The 18,373-nt window shown below is 35.3% G+C and overlaps 1 protein-coding gene across 2 annotated transcripts in view; it reads left to right on the top strand.

Annotated features, from left to right (window-relative positions):
• The window catches only part of LOC123867433 (A disintegrin and metalloproteinase with thrombospondin motifs 3-like), a 48,588-nt gene extending 46,501 nt beyond the window's left edge, over positions 1-2,087 (top strand). The window contains exons 17-18 of one of the 2 annotated variants that reach the window (XR_006796419.1): positions 343-1,847; positions 1,998-2,087. Coding sequence is in view for 1 of the 2 variants with exons in the window: in XM_045909465.1 (XP_045765421.1) it covers positions 343-621 (279 nt within the window). In the remaining variant the exon portion in view is untranslated. Of the gene's footprint in view, positions 1-342 lie in introns of both variants that reach the window. The other variant, XM_045909465.1, reaches the window with a different exon arrangement.
• The last annotated feature ends 16,286 nt before the right edge of the window (positions 2,088-18,373 follow it).

Here is an 18,373-nt window from a genome sequence, read left to right as displayed (position 1 = left end):
AAGGCGAAGTGTCTCACCAGTTCTTTACCCGCTTTCTGAGTCAGATAAGAAGCAGCTCTACAACCAAATAGCCTATCCGGTTTATTGGCAAGAGGCGCATTGAACTCAAATAAATTACCCAAACACCATCTCTAACAAATTGCGCTGTACGATGACTTAACCTTGTGAGTTGTGATAATATGATGTAAAATGAGGAATTGGCAAAATTATAAATAGGTACGTAATACATAATATTATACAGCCAAGAGTACACATGAAGTCAAGGACGGATTCCTCGAAAAAAAAGTTAATTATAAGTTGTGATACTAACCAACCAATCTGATCTCTACTTTCTATTACCAGTGTTCAACAACTTGCGGTCGAGGGGTATCCTATCGGCCTCTAGTTTGTCCGGCATCCAACGAGGCCCTCTGCGGCACCAAGCCTCGAGAACGCCGGCGCCGCTGCCGTCTCCGTCGATGCCCTTACCGACCACGTGCCGACTGTCCTGCAACCGATGCCACCCAATACTGCGAGTTCTTCACCAGAGAACAGCTCGAGAGGAACTGCATCGTACCACCATTCAAAAAGTATTGTTGCAACGCCTGCAGAGCTGTCGGCCGCATTGATGGAGTATCTTAGAACTATTAGAGTTATTCCCTATTGACGACTAGTCAGTTTCTCAGCGGCTGAAAATATTACGATTAGTCGACAGTGGGTTCACCCATTTAAATCATAGAAGATAACAATCGCCGATGATTGAGTCACCTGGCGGCTACATGACAGTGTCCAACGGGTGTGTTGATTAATTACCTGCCGTCGAATTCGTTGTGACCTAATAAGTAGAGGTCTTGGTTTCGAATCGATCGTAATTTCTAAATTGGCTCAGTTCTGGTCTGATAGGTTTGACTGCGGCTGGTTAAACCGTACTGCCAAGCGATTTAGCGTTCCAATAGGACGCTCTGTAGGCACTGTTTAGGGGAAATTAAAATATTCCTTTGGGAGTTTAATAAGTTGCCCTTCCAATCAGACTGTATGGTACACTTTCTTTAGGTGGTATCGCAGTCAATCATAACTTGGATTAAATTAAATTATTATTTATGGACGTTTGTATCAGATTTTTGTTGAAGCATTTGTACCTACTAGACGTGGTGTCAACGTCTTGAATCTGTAATGAAACGCGCTGTATTTTCTGCACGACTTGGTAAAATAAATAGCAGTAGGGAACTTATTTGTACGTTAAATCTGTAATTTATTTATACGTAAAATTTGTCTCTTTTAACTTAACGTTAGTCTGTATACGGTACGTAACGAATTGGTAGCCGCATAGAATTCAACTAGGTAAAAATATGAAAAAGTACCAAATCTTGGAATTCATGTAACTTTAAAAGTAGATATTTTCACGGAAATCTGGAAAACCACAGACATAGATATGTTAGTTTTTTGAACGTGTTTACATTTCATTATCTTTAATTGGTTAGTTATAGTATTCAAATAGAAACCAAACTACGTTTAAGTATAAAGCGAGTTGAGGAGAGCAAGGGAAAGTTCCCTCAAATTAATATTTTAAATACTTCCGCATCAGTGCCAGAGGCTCTAGATTAACTTTTCAACTAGCTAACGTTAATTTATCACGTCGGACTCGAAAACTTACACTGTTTTCAAGTTAGCAATTGAAGTTCTAATAAAAAAAAAGGATTGAAGCATTAAATAAAATATAAGTATAGGTAGGACTTACTAGGAACAAAATCTACAAATATTTGTAAGATGTGATGTTGTTTAACAATAAATAAGTGTTTTGTATCCATCAGTATTCTGATTTCTGTTATAGTTGTCTATTTTATCAATATTTATGTAGGCAATCTTAGGTTGAAATCTATAGTGCGCACTTTAACTTTTCTTTGACTTAAGTTTCAGTTAAAACGAGATATATTCATGCCAGCGGTATAACGCTGTCTCGTTTTAACTGTGTTTTATGTCTGTGCAAAGTCTAAGTGCGCTCTATAGCTCAGCCTTAGTGTTTAAGGTATTTTACATTGGTCGTAACGAAGTGCCATAATGTAATTGTACACACTTCAACTTTTAAAATAAATGTAATATTTCTATGAGGTTTTGTTTTCATTTGTTTTCTTATTAACTAGGTAATGAAATAGGTAACAATGAATTAGTAGTTATAGTGCTGGAAAATTACACTCGAGCCGGCGAGTCACGTAAGAAATCTGACTAGTAGCATGGAATCTTCTATGGATAGGTACATATTACTCGTATAAAAATACCTGCCCTGACTGACTGATTCATCTATCAACGTATGGCTTAAACCGCTGAGATTAGAGACAATTTTGACGAATTTTGCGCGAAATTTTTTTATTTTTTTTTATTCACTATTGGTAAGCGCTTGACCACAATCACACCAGATGGAAAGTGATGATGTGGTCTAAGATGGATATCGCGGAAGGACAGAGGCTACTTTTTGCCCCAGAATATTAAAGAGATTTTCTCACACGCGGGTGAAGTTGTCGGCATCATTTCATTAAAAAAACAATAATATCAAATTGTATTATAATTTATAATATTTATTTGACACTGCGCGTATGTTAGGTTTCACGAAATGAATTTCTGACGTGTGATAGTATCTACTATTATAGTACATACCCACTATGAAATAAACCGTAAGTAAATATAAATAGAACGTAGGTTCCACTATAGAGGTATCATACTTACCTTTTTCCACATAAACCTTTTTTGACCTTTTCCTTTATTTATACCTTACCTACTAACAATTACGGTACCTGTTCAATTTCAAAGGGAAAATTTCAACAAATTGATTATAATTCAATCCCGAAATTCTTGGAAAGCGGACATGATCGGAAAATCTTTTCAAGCCTTTGACTAGCGCGCTCAAAGAGAAATTAACCGCTTTGACAACATTTGAGCGGTTTGTTTATTCGCACGGCACCTCAGTCGCACTGAACTCTTTATTTACTTTATATCTAGAAACCACAGAACTTAAAATAAGGTACTTAATACAAATGATATGAGGAGTTGCCTAACAAAACGGTGTAATACTGACCAAAATAACTTTTTCTGAATACAAATCTGAACTCATTTCCAAGCAAAACGGTCTAAAACTGCACTGAAATTGAGTCCAAAGTTCTCGATCACTGAACACAAACTTGACCTCGTTTTCAAGCAAAGCAGTCTAAAACTGGGCTAATATTGAGTCCGAAGTTAAGCAGTATTTTTGCTCCTCCTTAACGCCGTTTGTTCGCAAGCTGATTTTATGTAAAAATTAAAACATCTTGTGTAGTGGGTACTAAATTAACTCTCTGAAATAAAACCTATTAGCCTTGTGGTTAAGACGTCAACCTTCCAGTCGGAGGATCCGGGGTTCGATGCCTGCCACGCACCGCTAACTTTTCGGAATTTGTTGCGTTTTAAGCAATTAAAATGACTTACTTTATTTAACCACACTAGTAAATGTGCTTTAACGGTGAAGGAAAACACCGTGAGGAGAAACCTGCATGCCTGAGAGTTCTTAAAGGTTTGTTTGAAGTCTGCCAATTCGCATTTGGCCAGGCTACCTAGGCCACTAGGCTGGCTACCTACATACTACTCATTCTAAGAGGCCGGCAATGGGTTGATCATGATGATTATGGTCTGTGAAACTAATCTTTTGTACTAATAATCGCTTAAAATAATGTCCAAACTTCCTAATGCGGCGCGCGTCAATATTTTATTACTGTATTATGTATCTACAGCATCATATAAAAGAGGTACCTACCCAATTGCATTTATGGAAAACTGGGAAAATTCAGTTATTTCTCTCTAAAATAAAACATCACTTAAAAGTTCGTATTCCGTACGCTGGCAACACTCCGGAGATGCTCAAATCTACATACTGAGCGAGTTCAAGCGAATTTTGCAAAGTGCAAACTAACGACATTGCATTGGTAGGTACGGGACAGGCTCTCAAAAATAAGTGTACACGACAGGTGGAAATGGCAATCGGGTTGGAGACACCCCGCACACTCGCACAACGTTACTCCGCGTTACCACAATGCGGGATAGCGCAGATGATGTGCGGGTGAGCAGGGTGTTCCCACCCCAATTGCCATCTCGACCTGTCGCCGCATACTATAGGAGTTATGTGCTTTAAGTATGCTTATTAAATGAGACATCATTATTATACAAGCATACAACTGTGATAAGAAATATTATCATTTTTAAATATTAAAGATTATCCACATTTACAATTCGCGAGTCTCGACATTAGTCAAGACCACTAGTAGAGTCAGTTGTGCCACTTATGATATTAGTCATAAGTGGCACATGCTGTCCTAAATACATGAAATTAATTAATTTCATTTCATTTCAATTTCAATTTGTCTGTAAATTGATTATAAGTATCTGTGAACTTTCTTATGGATGTCAGTATGATCCTTCACTCAGAGCATTTTAAACCTCCGACCCAAAAAGAGGGGTGTTATAAGTTTAACGTGTGTATCTGTGTATCTGTCTGTGGCATCGTAGCTCCTAAACGAATGAACCGATTTTAATTTAGTTTTTTTTTGAAAGGTGGCGTACATTGTAGAGTACAAAATAGTACAAAGTGAAATCTTCAAAAAAATCAGATAGGACATGTCGCTAGTTCACGTAGGTACCTATTTCTATGCTGGCAATACTGTTAGACACTTAAGAGGATAGTCTAGTTGTAAATTTTCCAATTTTTTTTTTTTTCATAGTCCAGTTACAATTAATTCTCGAAATATTACGTTTTTGTCCCCCAAACGTTTACAATCATTGATCTCATTAGATTCAGTACAGCTTAATCTAGGCTCGTACTTTTTTTTTTGTAGGTATTTTAGTTTAGTTACATTAAAAAAATACTCAAGAAAGATTTTAGGTCAAAATGCAAGATATTTAGATGCAAGTAACTTTTAACAAAAGAAATATTTCTTTATAATTACAACATACTTACGTAAAAATAGTTCTTCATACATCTACAACACTTTTAAAAGTTATGAAAATTGGACTATATTTACGCGGAGAAAAACGTTATCGCTTTTGAACATTTAGGACTAGACGATCCTCTTAAACCTACATAATAAGGGAATTCAAGAAAACAGTGCGAATCTACAGTAGGTACACTAACAACATGTCGACAAGTTGTCAAATAGATACGTATACGCCCGCTGAATATGTAAATGAGACATCGTTATAAACAGAGAAATATTATAATTTCAGACCTTATACTTACTATCGGAAGTTTTATCGGGTTGCGAAGCTGCAAAGTGGTAATGGGCACGGCACATAGTTCGAAAAACCGATAGACCTTGGGGTCCCGATTCCCGGGGTGTTAGAAAGCAATCTCGCAGTGAAAAGACCGGCAGCGTTGGAAGACCAATTTATATTATAACTCTTGTATGTTACTTCTATGTTTATATGATCTATAACTTCTATTAATAATTGTCTCATAATATTAGACCTCATATCACACTTCACTCTAATATTATAAAGACGAAAGTTTGTATGTTTGTGTGTGTGTGTATGTTTGTTACTCCTTCACGCAAAAACTACTGAACGGATTTGGCTGAAATTTGGAATGGAGATAGATAATATCCTGGATTAGCACATAGGCTACTTTTTATCCCAGAAAATCAAAGAGTTCCCACGGGATTTCAAAAAACCTAAATCCACGCGGGCAAAGTCGCGGGCATCGGCTAGTCTAATATGTGAAACCGGGGCGAGTCAACTAGTATTTCGATAAAGCAAATAATATGTCGTGCGCGTGTAGAATAATAATATTTATATAAGCATCCGAAACGGACATGACCAGAATTCAATAATCCAAAGCTTTTATTCAGAGTTATGAAACGATCCCTCTTTGTAATGAAAATGAATGATTGGAAAATAGAAAATATATTATTTTAAGTGATGACCTTTTTGTCTTGTTATGCAAATAAAATAAACGAAGGAATATAAAACAAATTTCCTACGTACTTGATTTGAATAAGATTAGGGAAGTTCGGTAGCAAGCGAATTTAGTTCGCAAAACTTTGCAATCTAATCCCTCAGAGTTTATAGCTTGGAATACATTAAACCCTTGTTCAGTTAACAGTAATTTCGTTTATTATAAATGCTTTAATTATTGTTATTCTTACTAGGTTAAACAATGACCATGGAAGTGACAGGGTTGTAAGTTATTAAATTAATTATCCGTTAATTTAATAACATACATCACGTCCATAATCCTCATGATCAACTCATCGCCGGCTCACTACTGAGGACGGGTCTTATCTCAAAATGAGAAGGGTATGACCATATTCACTAATTGCTTACAATTTTCATTTTGGCTATAAACAAGACTCCACACAGGATTTCGAGGAAAATGGCCTATTGTCAATATCCGTCGGTATAATAATTAGATTCGGGTTTACCAGATAAGTGGATTTGCATTCGTTTCAACCGTTTCTCACCCCGACGCGCGACGCCATTATGTATTCAGATATTTATATTTGCGAATACGAATCGAAATATACTTACTGGAACGCTCTGAATTTCCAAAAAAGAAAGGAATGAATTTTTATTTTCATAGACAGCCTTCTTACCAGCAACGATCTCGATGCTTAGATATTACCTTACTTCTGTCAAAACCTAGTACCTTGGGACCCCAACGTCTTTTGTTTTTTCGAACTATGTGCCCTGCTCATTGCCACTTCAACTTCGCAACCCGTTGAGCTATGTCGGTTACTCTGGTTACATCTCCTCATATTTCAGATTTTTCTCATTTCTCTTCTCAGAACTCTTGGAAATGCAGATTTGCTCAAGATATTTTCCTTTATCGTTTAAGCAAAATACTTAAATTCCTAATTGTTATCAAAAAAGATGCTGCGCCTGAACTCCAGTCAAATCCGTACAATGCGTGCAATAGCAATTTTTCGTCAGACAAAAAAAAACAAAATAGATTTCGAGCTCAAATACGATTTCAGAAAATCAGGGAACTTTTTGCATCTGTGTTTTTTAACAAATCAGATTTGAATAATTTTGATTTTTTTAAAGTTTTTTATTGGATTGCTTTGTTCGTATATTTAATTGTCATTTCAGCGAAATGATAGGCAGATTATATGTGATTTTTCGACTACTTTCAATATTGTACGATTGAGTATAGTTTATTTTAGTTTAGTGTGAAAATTACGAAATTAAAAAAGCTCAGACTTTAAAAAAAAATTTCTAAGTGTAAGTACCTACCTATTAACTTAATCTATTCAACAAAATTTGACTACGAAATGTTTGAATAAATACCATTAAAGTATACCTACTTATAATGGAGTACAATCAAAGTCCATCATATCTATACTTATAGGTACCTACATACGTCTCGAGCTCGAGGTTACAAAATGACAACTATTTACTGCTACAAAGTTGCTGACAGAAAAGAAACTTCACAAAGCGCTTCGCCAGTTCTATTTCCGACCCAATCGATCCCACCCAGAGATTACCTATGGTACTAATAAAACTCGGTCATTGCAAGACCGTAGGGATTTTATTACGGTACGAGATATCTTTTTGAATTCTTCCATAAATTTTTGTATCAGATTTTCATAACATTGTTAAATATGTTTTGACCAAAAAATCGGTCAAGTGCGAGTCAGACTCGCGCACTGAGGGTTCTGTACTCGGGTATTTTTCCAACATTTTGCACGATAAATCAAAAACTATTATACTTACATAAAATATACGCAAGCATTATTTGTATTTATATTGTACGTACCTAGAGAGACGTGTAACTCACACCAATCGATTGCGTTTGTTAAGCAACTTTGACCCAAATCAATGGGTGACCGTTTTTGGAAGTGCGTTTGGATGACACCATCAGATTTTCTTTGGTCAATTCGAATAAGGCATGAAATGAAATTTAGAATTTAGATCAAACTACTTACTTATTCGGTAAATTAACATTTTTGGCGTTATTAATCTGTAGGTAGGAACGTGTATTTATACCATGATTAATAGAAACGAATTAGAAACAATAGCTAGAAACTAGAAAGATAATAATAGAAACTGAATAGGATGATGTCCAATAATTCACACGCTATTAAAATCTAGTGATTCTGTGACCCGTGACCATCGGCTAACAATGCCAATTTTATTAGGGTTCAGGTTCCACACTAAGCGAGCGACCTCGCGAAGACATCACATCACACTAATATTATAAAGAAGAAAGTTTGTATATTATGTGTGTGTTTGTTTGTTACTCCTTCACGCAAAAACTATTGGACGGATTGGGCTAAAATTTAAAATGAAGATAAATTATACCCTGGATTAGCACATAGGCTACTTTTTATCCCGGAAAATCAAAGAGTTCCCATGGGAATTTTAAAAATCCTACATCCACGCGAACGAAGTCGCGGGTATCAGCTAGTTTCTCATATTATTCGCGCACTATTGAAAAAATCTAGATAGCTTTACCTGTAAACTTTATCGAACATTACAATAAGCTCCCAGGATACTTATTGGAGATGTCTCTCAACAAGTTCAAAGTTATTGTTAAACGTAAACTTATTGAAAAATCATACTAAGTATAAACGATTATTTAAATCAAAAAAAGCTTGGGAATGAGTTGCATAGCAGTTTTGATAGTTATAATAAGTTAAGTGATTTTGTGAAGTGATGACAGGAAAACGGCTGAGTTTGTTGTAGGCTCTTCACAGACCTGGGCGCATTTGGAACCCTCGTAGTTTTAGTTTGAAGTTTACGTAATAAATTGCGTATCTCCACTATATCATCTTACAAAATCTAACAATTCTAACCATCAAAAGGTGTACAAATAGTAAATAGGTAATACCTACCCTACATTTAATAAATGATTTCGAGTTTGAGTTCATTCAATCCATTCATTGACAAATATCATTTATCAGGTAACTGAAATAAATATACAAAGAAGGAAACAGCTAAGCCGATTACAGCAAAGCTCATAAATTAAAGAAGAAGAAGAAATAATAAGACGTCTACATTGAAATGATGATAGGTACTTATTAAATAATCAACTCCAACCCCTTTCCAAGTAATCGATTTGCTTCAAGATCCAATTAGAAATATTTGGGCAAATAATAAACCTTTCGCACTGAATCGTGATTACTTTCAACTGAACAAGGGCTTCAATCAGTTTTAAGAGTCCCTCCCAGATTGATCGTTAAGTCGTTATGAATAAACTGAGAGCACTGAGAGGCATAGGCTTAATCTTAATTAAATCAATGGAATTACACATTTCATTTCCATTCGGTATTTACCGTCTTATTTGTTCATAGCGTCATACAATGCATTTGTTTCAGGCTTGATTGGGCTTAGCTATAATAAAAAAACTGGCCAAGTGCGAGTCTGACTCGCACACCGAGGGTTCCGTACTTGGGTATTTTTCCGACATTTTGCACGATAAATCTAAAACTATTACCTAAGAATAAAAATAAATAAAAATCTGTTTTAGAATTTACAACTACCTAAAGCCCTTTCATATTATGATACCCCATTTGGTAAAGTTATCTTACTTTTAATTTTAACACACATTTTAATATTTTTTTGTGATGTAACTTCATATTCGCAGTTTTCGGATTTTTTCCTTTACTTGTGCTATAAGACCTACCTACCTGCCAAATTTTATGATTCTAGGTCAACAGGAAATACCCTATAAGTTTTCTTGACAGACGGACAGATGAAGAGACAGACAGATGGACAGACGGACAGACAGATAGACAGACGACGGACAGACAGACAGACAACAAAGTGACCCTATAAGGGTTCCGTTTTTCCTCTTGAGGTACGGAACCATAAAATGATTTTGACCCTACGTATGGCATAACTAGATTAAACCATTGTACGTTACTATGGAAATTGAATCACTATCCGAAAAGCCAATTAGTGTTTGGAAACTGCCGTTCGGAATTTAGTGCGCTCGCTAGTGGAAAGAGAATGTGTTATCACTGTGATATAGACCTGGCTGAATCAAACCTCTTCAATATCGTTCAGCTTCTGTTTATGGCATCGATGTATATTGGTATTTACTAACTTTTGCCGGTTTTGAGTTTTTGACATTTGTGATCCTGAACGATGTGTTTCTTTTATTAGCCAAATAATATATGGTGGTCCATGGGTGGTCCCATAATGAGCGGACCTGATAGGGTTATGTGCGATAGCTTAAGACTATTTTATCATATTGTACGTTTTCTCAGTTATCTCTATTCTCTACATTGTATAAAACAAAGTCGCTGCCCGTGTACGCTTAGACCTTTGAAACTACGTAACGGATTTTAGTGCGGTTACATTAATAGAGTGATACGTAAGTATAGTTTAATAATCTTTTGTGTTAATTTGTTAAAATATGACGATGATTGTTCAAGATGTCGGAATTTTATTTCGATCTTTGTTTTAAAGCAATATGGACCATATTGCATTAAAACTCCATTGTAACATATTGATTAAAAGATCGAAGTAAAATTCCTTTAGGTTAATAGTATTAAAGAGAAGCAAACAAGAAATATTTCAACAAACTTTCAAGCCAAACAACAAAGGAAATTGCAGTTTTTTTATAACAAGTAGGTAGGTACGTAGCAAAAATAAAATCATCTCATTAGTGAACTTAAGCTGCGTGCAAACGGGCCACCGACCATAGTCACCGGTGGCTGGCGACAAGCTGTTTACATGATTTTTAACACGCTTTGTATGGAATCGCCGCACATGTTTAGCGAGTGGTGTCCACTCTTGACTCAGTGTCCGCGACACGCCACCGCCAATGGTAGCGGCCACTCGCTACTTTCAGCAGGAGAGTGTTAAAAATTGTAGCGGCCACCGACCACTAGGTGGCAACCACTGGCCACCTTCATATTTTGTGCGGTACCATAGGACGCGACAGCCACCGGTTGCTGTCGGTGGCCCGTTTGCTCGGAGGCTTAAGAATACACAGGAAGAGGTTGTGTCTTTTCTGCGATTTCATTATAATTACTTCCCATTCCACATTCTAGCGAATGGTAAATATGTTTTTCAAGAACTTATTTTTTTCTTTTATACGTATCTGCCTGCCTCGTGTAAGTTATCTGGATTCTTTTCAGAGTTACGTTAAAATACCCGAAGGTGCCAACGGCACCCTATTACTAAGCCTCCGTATCCGTCCATCCGTCTGTTTGTTTGTCATTAGACTGTACAGTGAACCGTAATAGATAGAGAGTTGAAATTACAGAATGTTCTAATATTGCCGCTGCAACAACAAAATATAGTAAAAATTTCAAAATAATTGCCATGAAAATTTATAAAATTAAAAAGTGTAGTTTTTTTTTAAATAACTTACAAGTAATTTACTACGTAGAAAATTGTGTCTTGGTTGGCAGTCTTCCCTTTAGACACTTACATTATTTACATATCTACCTCTTTTTTCAGTTCTATTACGAAGGAAATTATTTTATCGATGTCTAAGTTTAGCAATATTGAAACAATAAGTCTTTCCCACGCGCGTATTACAATTTCTCATAGCAAATAACTCTGAATTCCATTGGAGTTTTATTAATGGAGTTCGCTGAATTTGTATTTTTATTACCATTTTGCAAGGGAATAAGAGCTTTTCTGTAACTATCATCTATTTACAACTTTGTGCATATAGGTTTCCTCAGGATGTAGGTATTCCTTAACCGTTAAAGCAAGAACACCTACCTACTACTAGTTAAAAATTCTTTAAAAAAATGGAATCGGTGATTGAAGTCCTAATCGCTAGAAGATATAGGTTATCACATCGTTGATGCAATAAATTACATTTTTTTTATCAGATACAAGGTAGTCCTTGACTGCAATCTCACCTGGTGGTAAGTGATGATGCAGTCTTAGATGGAAGCGGGCTAACCTGAAAGGAGTATGATAGTTTTCATTAAACCCATACACCTTTGGTTTCTTTACGGCACTGTACCGGAACGTTAAACCGTGTGGCGGCATGGCTTTGCCGGTAGAGTAGTAAGTAGCCACGGCCGAAGTCTCCCACCAGACCAGACCAGAGAAAATTTAAAAATTATAATAGAAAATTCTAAATTTTCCCTGCCGGGTATCGTACCCGAGACCTCCCACTAATACGAGACCTCCCACTAATAAGCCCACGGCGCTCATCAAAAGGTATACAGAAGAAATATAAAAAGTACAATTACTAATTGAAATTAAGCTAGAAGGCTCAAATTTAACGCCCTAAAAGATCCGGTAAAGGAAGCAACAGGTCTCCATCCAGCGAAGCCTTTATGCCTTCCGAACGTTCTCAAACACATCTCATAGAAGTACCTACTTATACGTGTTTATACAAATACATTCCACAAGTTGGTTGGTGAAACTTTTTTTAATACCTACTTACTTGAAATTTCCACAAAATTAAAATAAAATCAAAATATTTTTATTCAATTAGACTATGACAAGTACTACTTTTGAATCGTCAAAAGCATCTACCACTGGTTTGGGATCCTTTTCTTTCCTACCGAGAAGAACCAGTAATAAACTCGGCGGTTGCTCTCTTGAAAGATTTGATATACATTATTATGCTATGTATGCTATGTAATTGAAGTCACTGGACGCATTGCTGGAGCGGGCTGCAGGTAAAATCTACGCTCTTTTATCATTTACATAATCTTTGATTGTTTAAGCTTTTCTCAGGAGCATATTTTTAATAGATTTTTAAACTTGTGTAAAGGCAAATCCAAAATTTATACAGGAATTTTGTTATAAAAGATTATATCTATTCCCACAAATGACTTATGGACCTTCCTGAGTCGGAGATTACAGAGAACTCTCATGCTTGCAGGTTAATGTAAAGTTTTTTTTTTATTATTTTTCATTAGTATAGTTAGGTATTGATTACAAATAAGAAGCCTCACTAAGCGTTAAAAGATTACCCAGGATTCGCTCTCAGACCAAAAAGATTTTTGAAACTAATTATTAATATCATCAACAATCCATCGCCAAATCTTCTCGCAGCATAAGAAGGGTTTAGCCACAGTCCACCGCGCTGATCAAGTGCGGACTTAACACACCATTGAGAGCATCTCAAATCATCATCAAAACTCTCAAGCATCAAACTCCCGACATCTCTAATAGGAGGCCGACGTCTTAACCACTAAGCTATTACCGCTTATTAATATGTCAATGGCTTTCATAAAAAAATCCCATCTTTGTCACATAACTCTTGCATACTTACTTATATATGTATCCTGAGAAGGCAATTATGAAGGTGGTGCTACGTTGCTTTTTTCTTGACTATGATGTAGCCCCAGGCTTCGCGACTGCAAACGGCAACTAAGTATAATATCATGTTAACTTAGTTGGTACCATGAAAAATATTATACACTTCTTTTCTATTCTCTACATAACTATATTCATACTAAAATTATAAATGCGAAAATGTGTCTGTCTATCTCTTACCTTTCCACAGCTCAAACAATGAACCAACAGAGACAAAAACCACAGAGTTAGCTTGTATCCTAGAGGCGGCTTGGCCGCATAGGAAAGTTTCTATCCTGGAAAATCAAAGATTTATAACCACGACTTTCACCATTATTAAATAAAATTTCAGGAAAGGTTTCAGTATGTTATATCTTTAAGTATAATTAACTGAATAGGTACTCTAAGTAAGCCGACCATCAGATTAGGTGTCGGCCATAAAATTGCTTTACCGTTTTTGACAATAACTTCGTGTAAGTAAATCAAAATTTCTCTCAGGTCTAGACTTTTATAAATGTATGTAGATCTTGTAAACGAAAAGAGAGCTTTTAGTTTTGTGATGTGCAAGTGATATTCAACCTAAGCGTGGAATTTTATGGCCGATGTTACATTGTACATGTCAGTCACTAAAATAGAATATAGAAAAATATATAATTATGAATTTGACGTTGATATAATCTCGGTAATAAGATAGCATGAACATAATTTATCTCGAAAAGTTATACGAAAAATATAAGTGACATCTTCAGCAAGATACCCTTATTATCCGGACATGTTGTATTTAAGGAGATCGCATACTGCCGACACAGCCGTTAAACAAGCGTTTTTCAGAACTGAGAATACTTCATAACATAACTTAGTAACTAAACCTAGTATTGTATCCCTGGTTTACTCCAAGAAACAAAACTCGCACAAGTTACATATTTTGGTGTTTATTGCATTGTCATTACGGTACCTGTATTATATTTAAGACACTGTAAACACGATCGGACCAAGAGAACTGCTCGCAAGACTACATTAAAATCACATGACAAATAATTTTATTATTAGTAAGTATAGGCAATTTCAGGGCCATAAAATCTAACAAGACCTAGGCTATCTTGTTTAGATGCTAGTCACATATCAATAATAAAGATCCAATACTGAAGACAGCTTCAGAGGTAAGCACAGGAATAACAGCTCTCGACCGACGACGTCTCAAAGAACCAGTGGGATTTTCGATTGGTTCTTTTGAAATAGTGTTCTTACCCATCGATGTGTTCAACCTGCCAGCAACGAATAGGTGAGGTCACATTAGATGATGTCATCAACAATGCGATTCACCCATACGATTGATTCTTGATGTTGGTATCACGCATTTTTAACCGTAATCGTAACCCGTACCTATCTTAATTCGCCCGTATTTTTTTTTTCTTAGTGGTACACCTTTGTAATGCTTTGCGTGCACCACTTGGGCTCTTGAGAACCTGGTATACATATACGATCACTTTTTACTACTTAGTAATTCGCCAAGTCATTTTCAGGAATAAGGAAAAATCCACGGAAATCCGATGCAGGCAGCTGCCCTCGTGAACAAATAATGACAGGACCCGGGGTTATTCAATCTGTTCCCGACAGTTCCGATGATTTGATGTCACATAACCGACGCTAAATGGATTCATTTCGTTGATTAAATAACTCTCAATAGAAGAAGGCTTTATCTATACAATATAATATCCTATTGGTTGATATCAATGTGGGTACAGTGGTATTGATTGATATCAATGTAGGTATAGCTCAGCAGCTGAGTCTAGAAAATTTTGATTTTGCATGTATACTCTCTTAGGTTATTCTCTGTTACTTAGAACTTCGAACTAGGTACGTCAGGGCAGGTCATAGTAATTAAGGCTCTAATATTTCAGTACAGAAAATGAGAGTGTCATTAGCATCGGGCACGCTGTAGCAAGTAAGTGCGTAAATAGAGGGCACGTCGGCTAACCTCATAACTAATTCTTGACGTGCTCGTTGAGACTATAATCTCTTTTCATGGAAGGAGGAAAAATCTACGGGAATCCAATACGAAAAGATGGTGGCACTCGTGAACAAAATATAATTCCAGGGACTACTTTAATCTGTTCCTAATAGTTTCGATGATTTGATGCCATATTATATTCGAAGCTAAATGAATTGATTTGGTTTATTAAATCACTTCAATTAGAAGCAGACTTAATAAGCTTCTATTTTTGTCTAGGTACCTACCTGCCAACATGTAACCAAATAACTGTGTCGTACTCGTAATGAGAAACATACTCGTATACTCAAAGCACTTAATTTCACAATTAATACAATTACATGAAACCTTTTAATTGCACGTACTTTCAAAATTGAATTCTCTGGAAATGCGACGACCGAATATGGGGCAACCAACTAATTAACTGCTATTTGTACCTACCGTGAGAGGGTTTTCTTTATTCATTACCTAATAGAGATTCATACCATTCATACACTCTAACAAGTATGGCAAAAACAAATGTTAGCAATGAATGCGCAAAGCACTTCCACAACTTTGCAATGTTTCTAACTTTATTAACCAGGTACAAGAGTAAATTGACTAAAACATTACAGGCATTGTTCTTCGCAAAGTTTGCGTTCCGTAAATGGGAATTTTACGACGTAACATACCTACTTATTTATTTAAAATTTACATGGAAACTTTCCAAAGCGGGAACATTTTACGGTTATAATGGATTTTTTCGAGCCCAGCAATTTAACTTTGTATGAAAATAATTATGACGTTGGACAAGGATAATTTATGTCGTGGGAAAATTTGTTTCAGTACCTACCATGCAGGAGAAACTGAGTGACTGACATTAACGTGTCTTATAGGTCCCTAAAAAATAAACCGACTTCAATAACTAAAATTAAAAAAATATTTTTGTTTCTACGTGTTATGTACTTATATGTAAGAAATTAAGCGAGCATAATAAAAGAAACTGTTAAGTGTCAAGTTAAGCTCACAAGACTTCATACATACCTACATAACACGTGTAGAAATAAAAATATTTTTTTTTACATTTTAGTATTTGTGGTTTTTTTTGAATTTTTTTTATTCACAAGTTTTAGTGGCGCCACTGTACTAAAATATGCTATGCCTAGTTAAAAACCTATTACACTGATCGCGAGCAATTCAATAATCATCATCATAATACAATCATCTCCGAAGATATTAATCAGATCTTCACCAAATTTATATGGGACCACCTGCGAAACAAAAAAAATCCAAATCGGTCCAGGCGTCTTTGAGTAATCGGCGAACATTCATAAAAAAAAAAAAATAGATTCCGACGAATTGAGAACTGAGAATTCTTATTTTTAACTTCTTCTTAATTTCTTATTTAAAAATAAGAAACTTAAGGCCTAGAAACTTGAGATTTAGTTCCTTTGCTTTCCTTTATAGAGTTCTTACCCCGTAGGTATATTACGTATACCTCTACGATCTACGCTATAGAGTCTAATAGCGTAGACCGTAGAGGTCTACGTTATGAAAAAAAAACGAAAAAATCTATATTTCACTTTACAATGCCTTAAAAATTAAAGAAAGTTAAACTTCAAATCTTTTCGCACCCTTTACGTAGACCTCTACGATCGGCGCTATAGACTATAGCATCTAAAATTCAGGGTAAGAAAAGTTTTTGACGGATTCCAACGGGATATTTAAAAAATCCTTATCCCACACGGATAAAGTTGAAGAAGTTAGTCAAAGATGACTCAGTTGCAACTTGCAGCGATGAAGCTAATCCGGTCATCCATCTCTACAGTAAAAGTTCTCCCGCAAAGTTATAGTCTATTTCCGTTTATAGAGTCCATATCTAATAATGTCTCAGTGCTAACAGTCATAATAATTAGTTAGTCAAAGTGAAGCTTATTATTTTATTTTAATTATTTTACAATCATAAAATGTAATATTTTTAAAAAATTTAATGTAGTAAGCATTTATCGCTAATTGGGCTATCCAGCCCAAGTCAAGGAGAAACTGCTGAACAGCTTTGAACGCAACTTTATTTATTTTATTTATTTATTTTTGGATTAACAAACGGTAGCACACAAGCGGTAAAAAACAGTAATAATATAGATATAGTAATATTATATGTGCTACCCACTACGTCAACCACATATTATTAATTATACTTTACTACATAGTTACATCTATAAATTAATATTAGTGTTGTAATTAAAAATATATTAGTTAATTTATCGTCTATATTCTAATTATCCTACAGCCTTAGTTTAATATAGTATTATTATTTTTAAGAGAATCTATGACCAGCTTCTTGAAAGAGCCCACGCGAGTCGAAAAGATATCAATATTACCAAAGCATGCATTATATGACTGTGTCATTCTCCATAGTGGTGAGCGTTTGCCAGAATTTGTACGACATTTTATAATAGCAAAAAGTTTATGCGTCTGATTACTACGTACATGACTTCTAACTGGTACTTTATAGCAGAGTTTACGAGTTAAGGGAATACAATCGTATTTGTTATGACACAGATCAAATAAGAGCATAGCTTCAAGTTGTTTGCGCCTCGACTGTAAGTCTAGTATATTATATTTTAAAAGAAGTTGGTCATAGGGAAGGTATCCTCTTGTGCATTTATAGTGCATCCTCCGTAAAAAATTTTTTTGTATAGTTTCTAATCTCTTAACATATTTATCGTAATAGGGATTCCAAATACAAACAGCATATTCCAGTTGAGCGCGAACAAGCAATTTATACAAATGTAGATAGGTAGCAACTCTCTTGAAATTAGTACCGGTCCGCATTATAAATCCATACATTTTATATGCTTTATTCACAATATTTTGTACATGCGTGTCTAAATGTAACTTACTATCCAATGTTATTCCTAGATCTTTAATATCACTAACCTTCTCTAGAGCCTCTCCACAGAGCGAATATGTATAGTAGCTAGCGGATTTCTTTTTTGTAAAAGTAATATGCTTACATTTATTTAAGCTTAGATTAAGTTTATTTTGTGAACAATATATAGTAAATCTATTTAAATCAGCTTGAAGATGGTCATGATTATCTCGTAGTTCAATTGTTTTAAATATTTTAAGATCATCTGCATATAGTAGGAAATTACTATGCTTAAAGCATTCATGAATATCGTTTAT

This window comes from Maniola jurtina, chromosome 8 (genome assembly GCF_905333055.1).
Source record: "Maniola jurtina chromosome 8, ilManJurt1.1, whole genome shotgun sequence".
NCBI classification, from domain to species: domain Eukaryota; kingdom Metazoa; phylum Arthropoda; class Insecta; order Lepidoptera; family Nymphalidae; genus Maniola; species Maniola jurtina.
The sequence above is the reverse complement of the archived record's forward strand: the minus strand, read 5'-3'. Positions and strand labels throughout refer to the sequence as shown.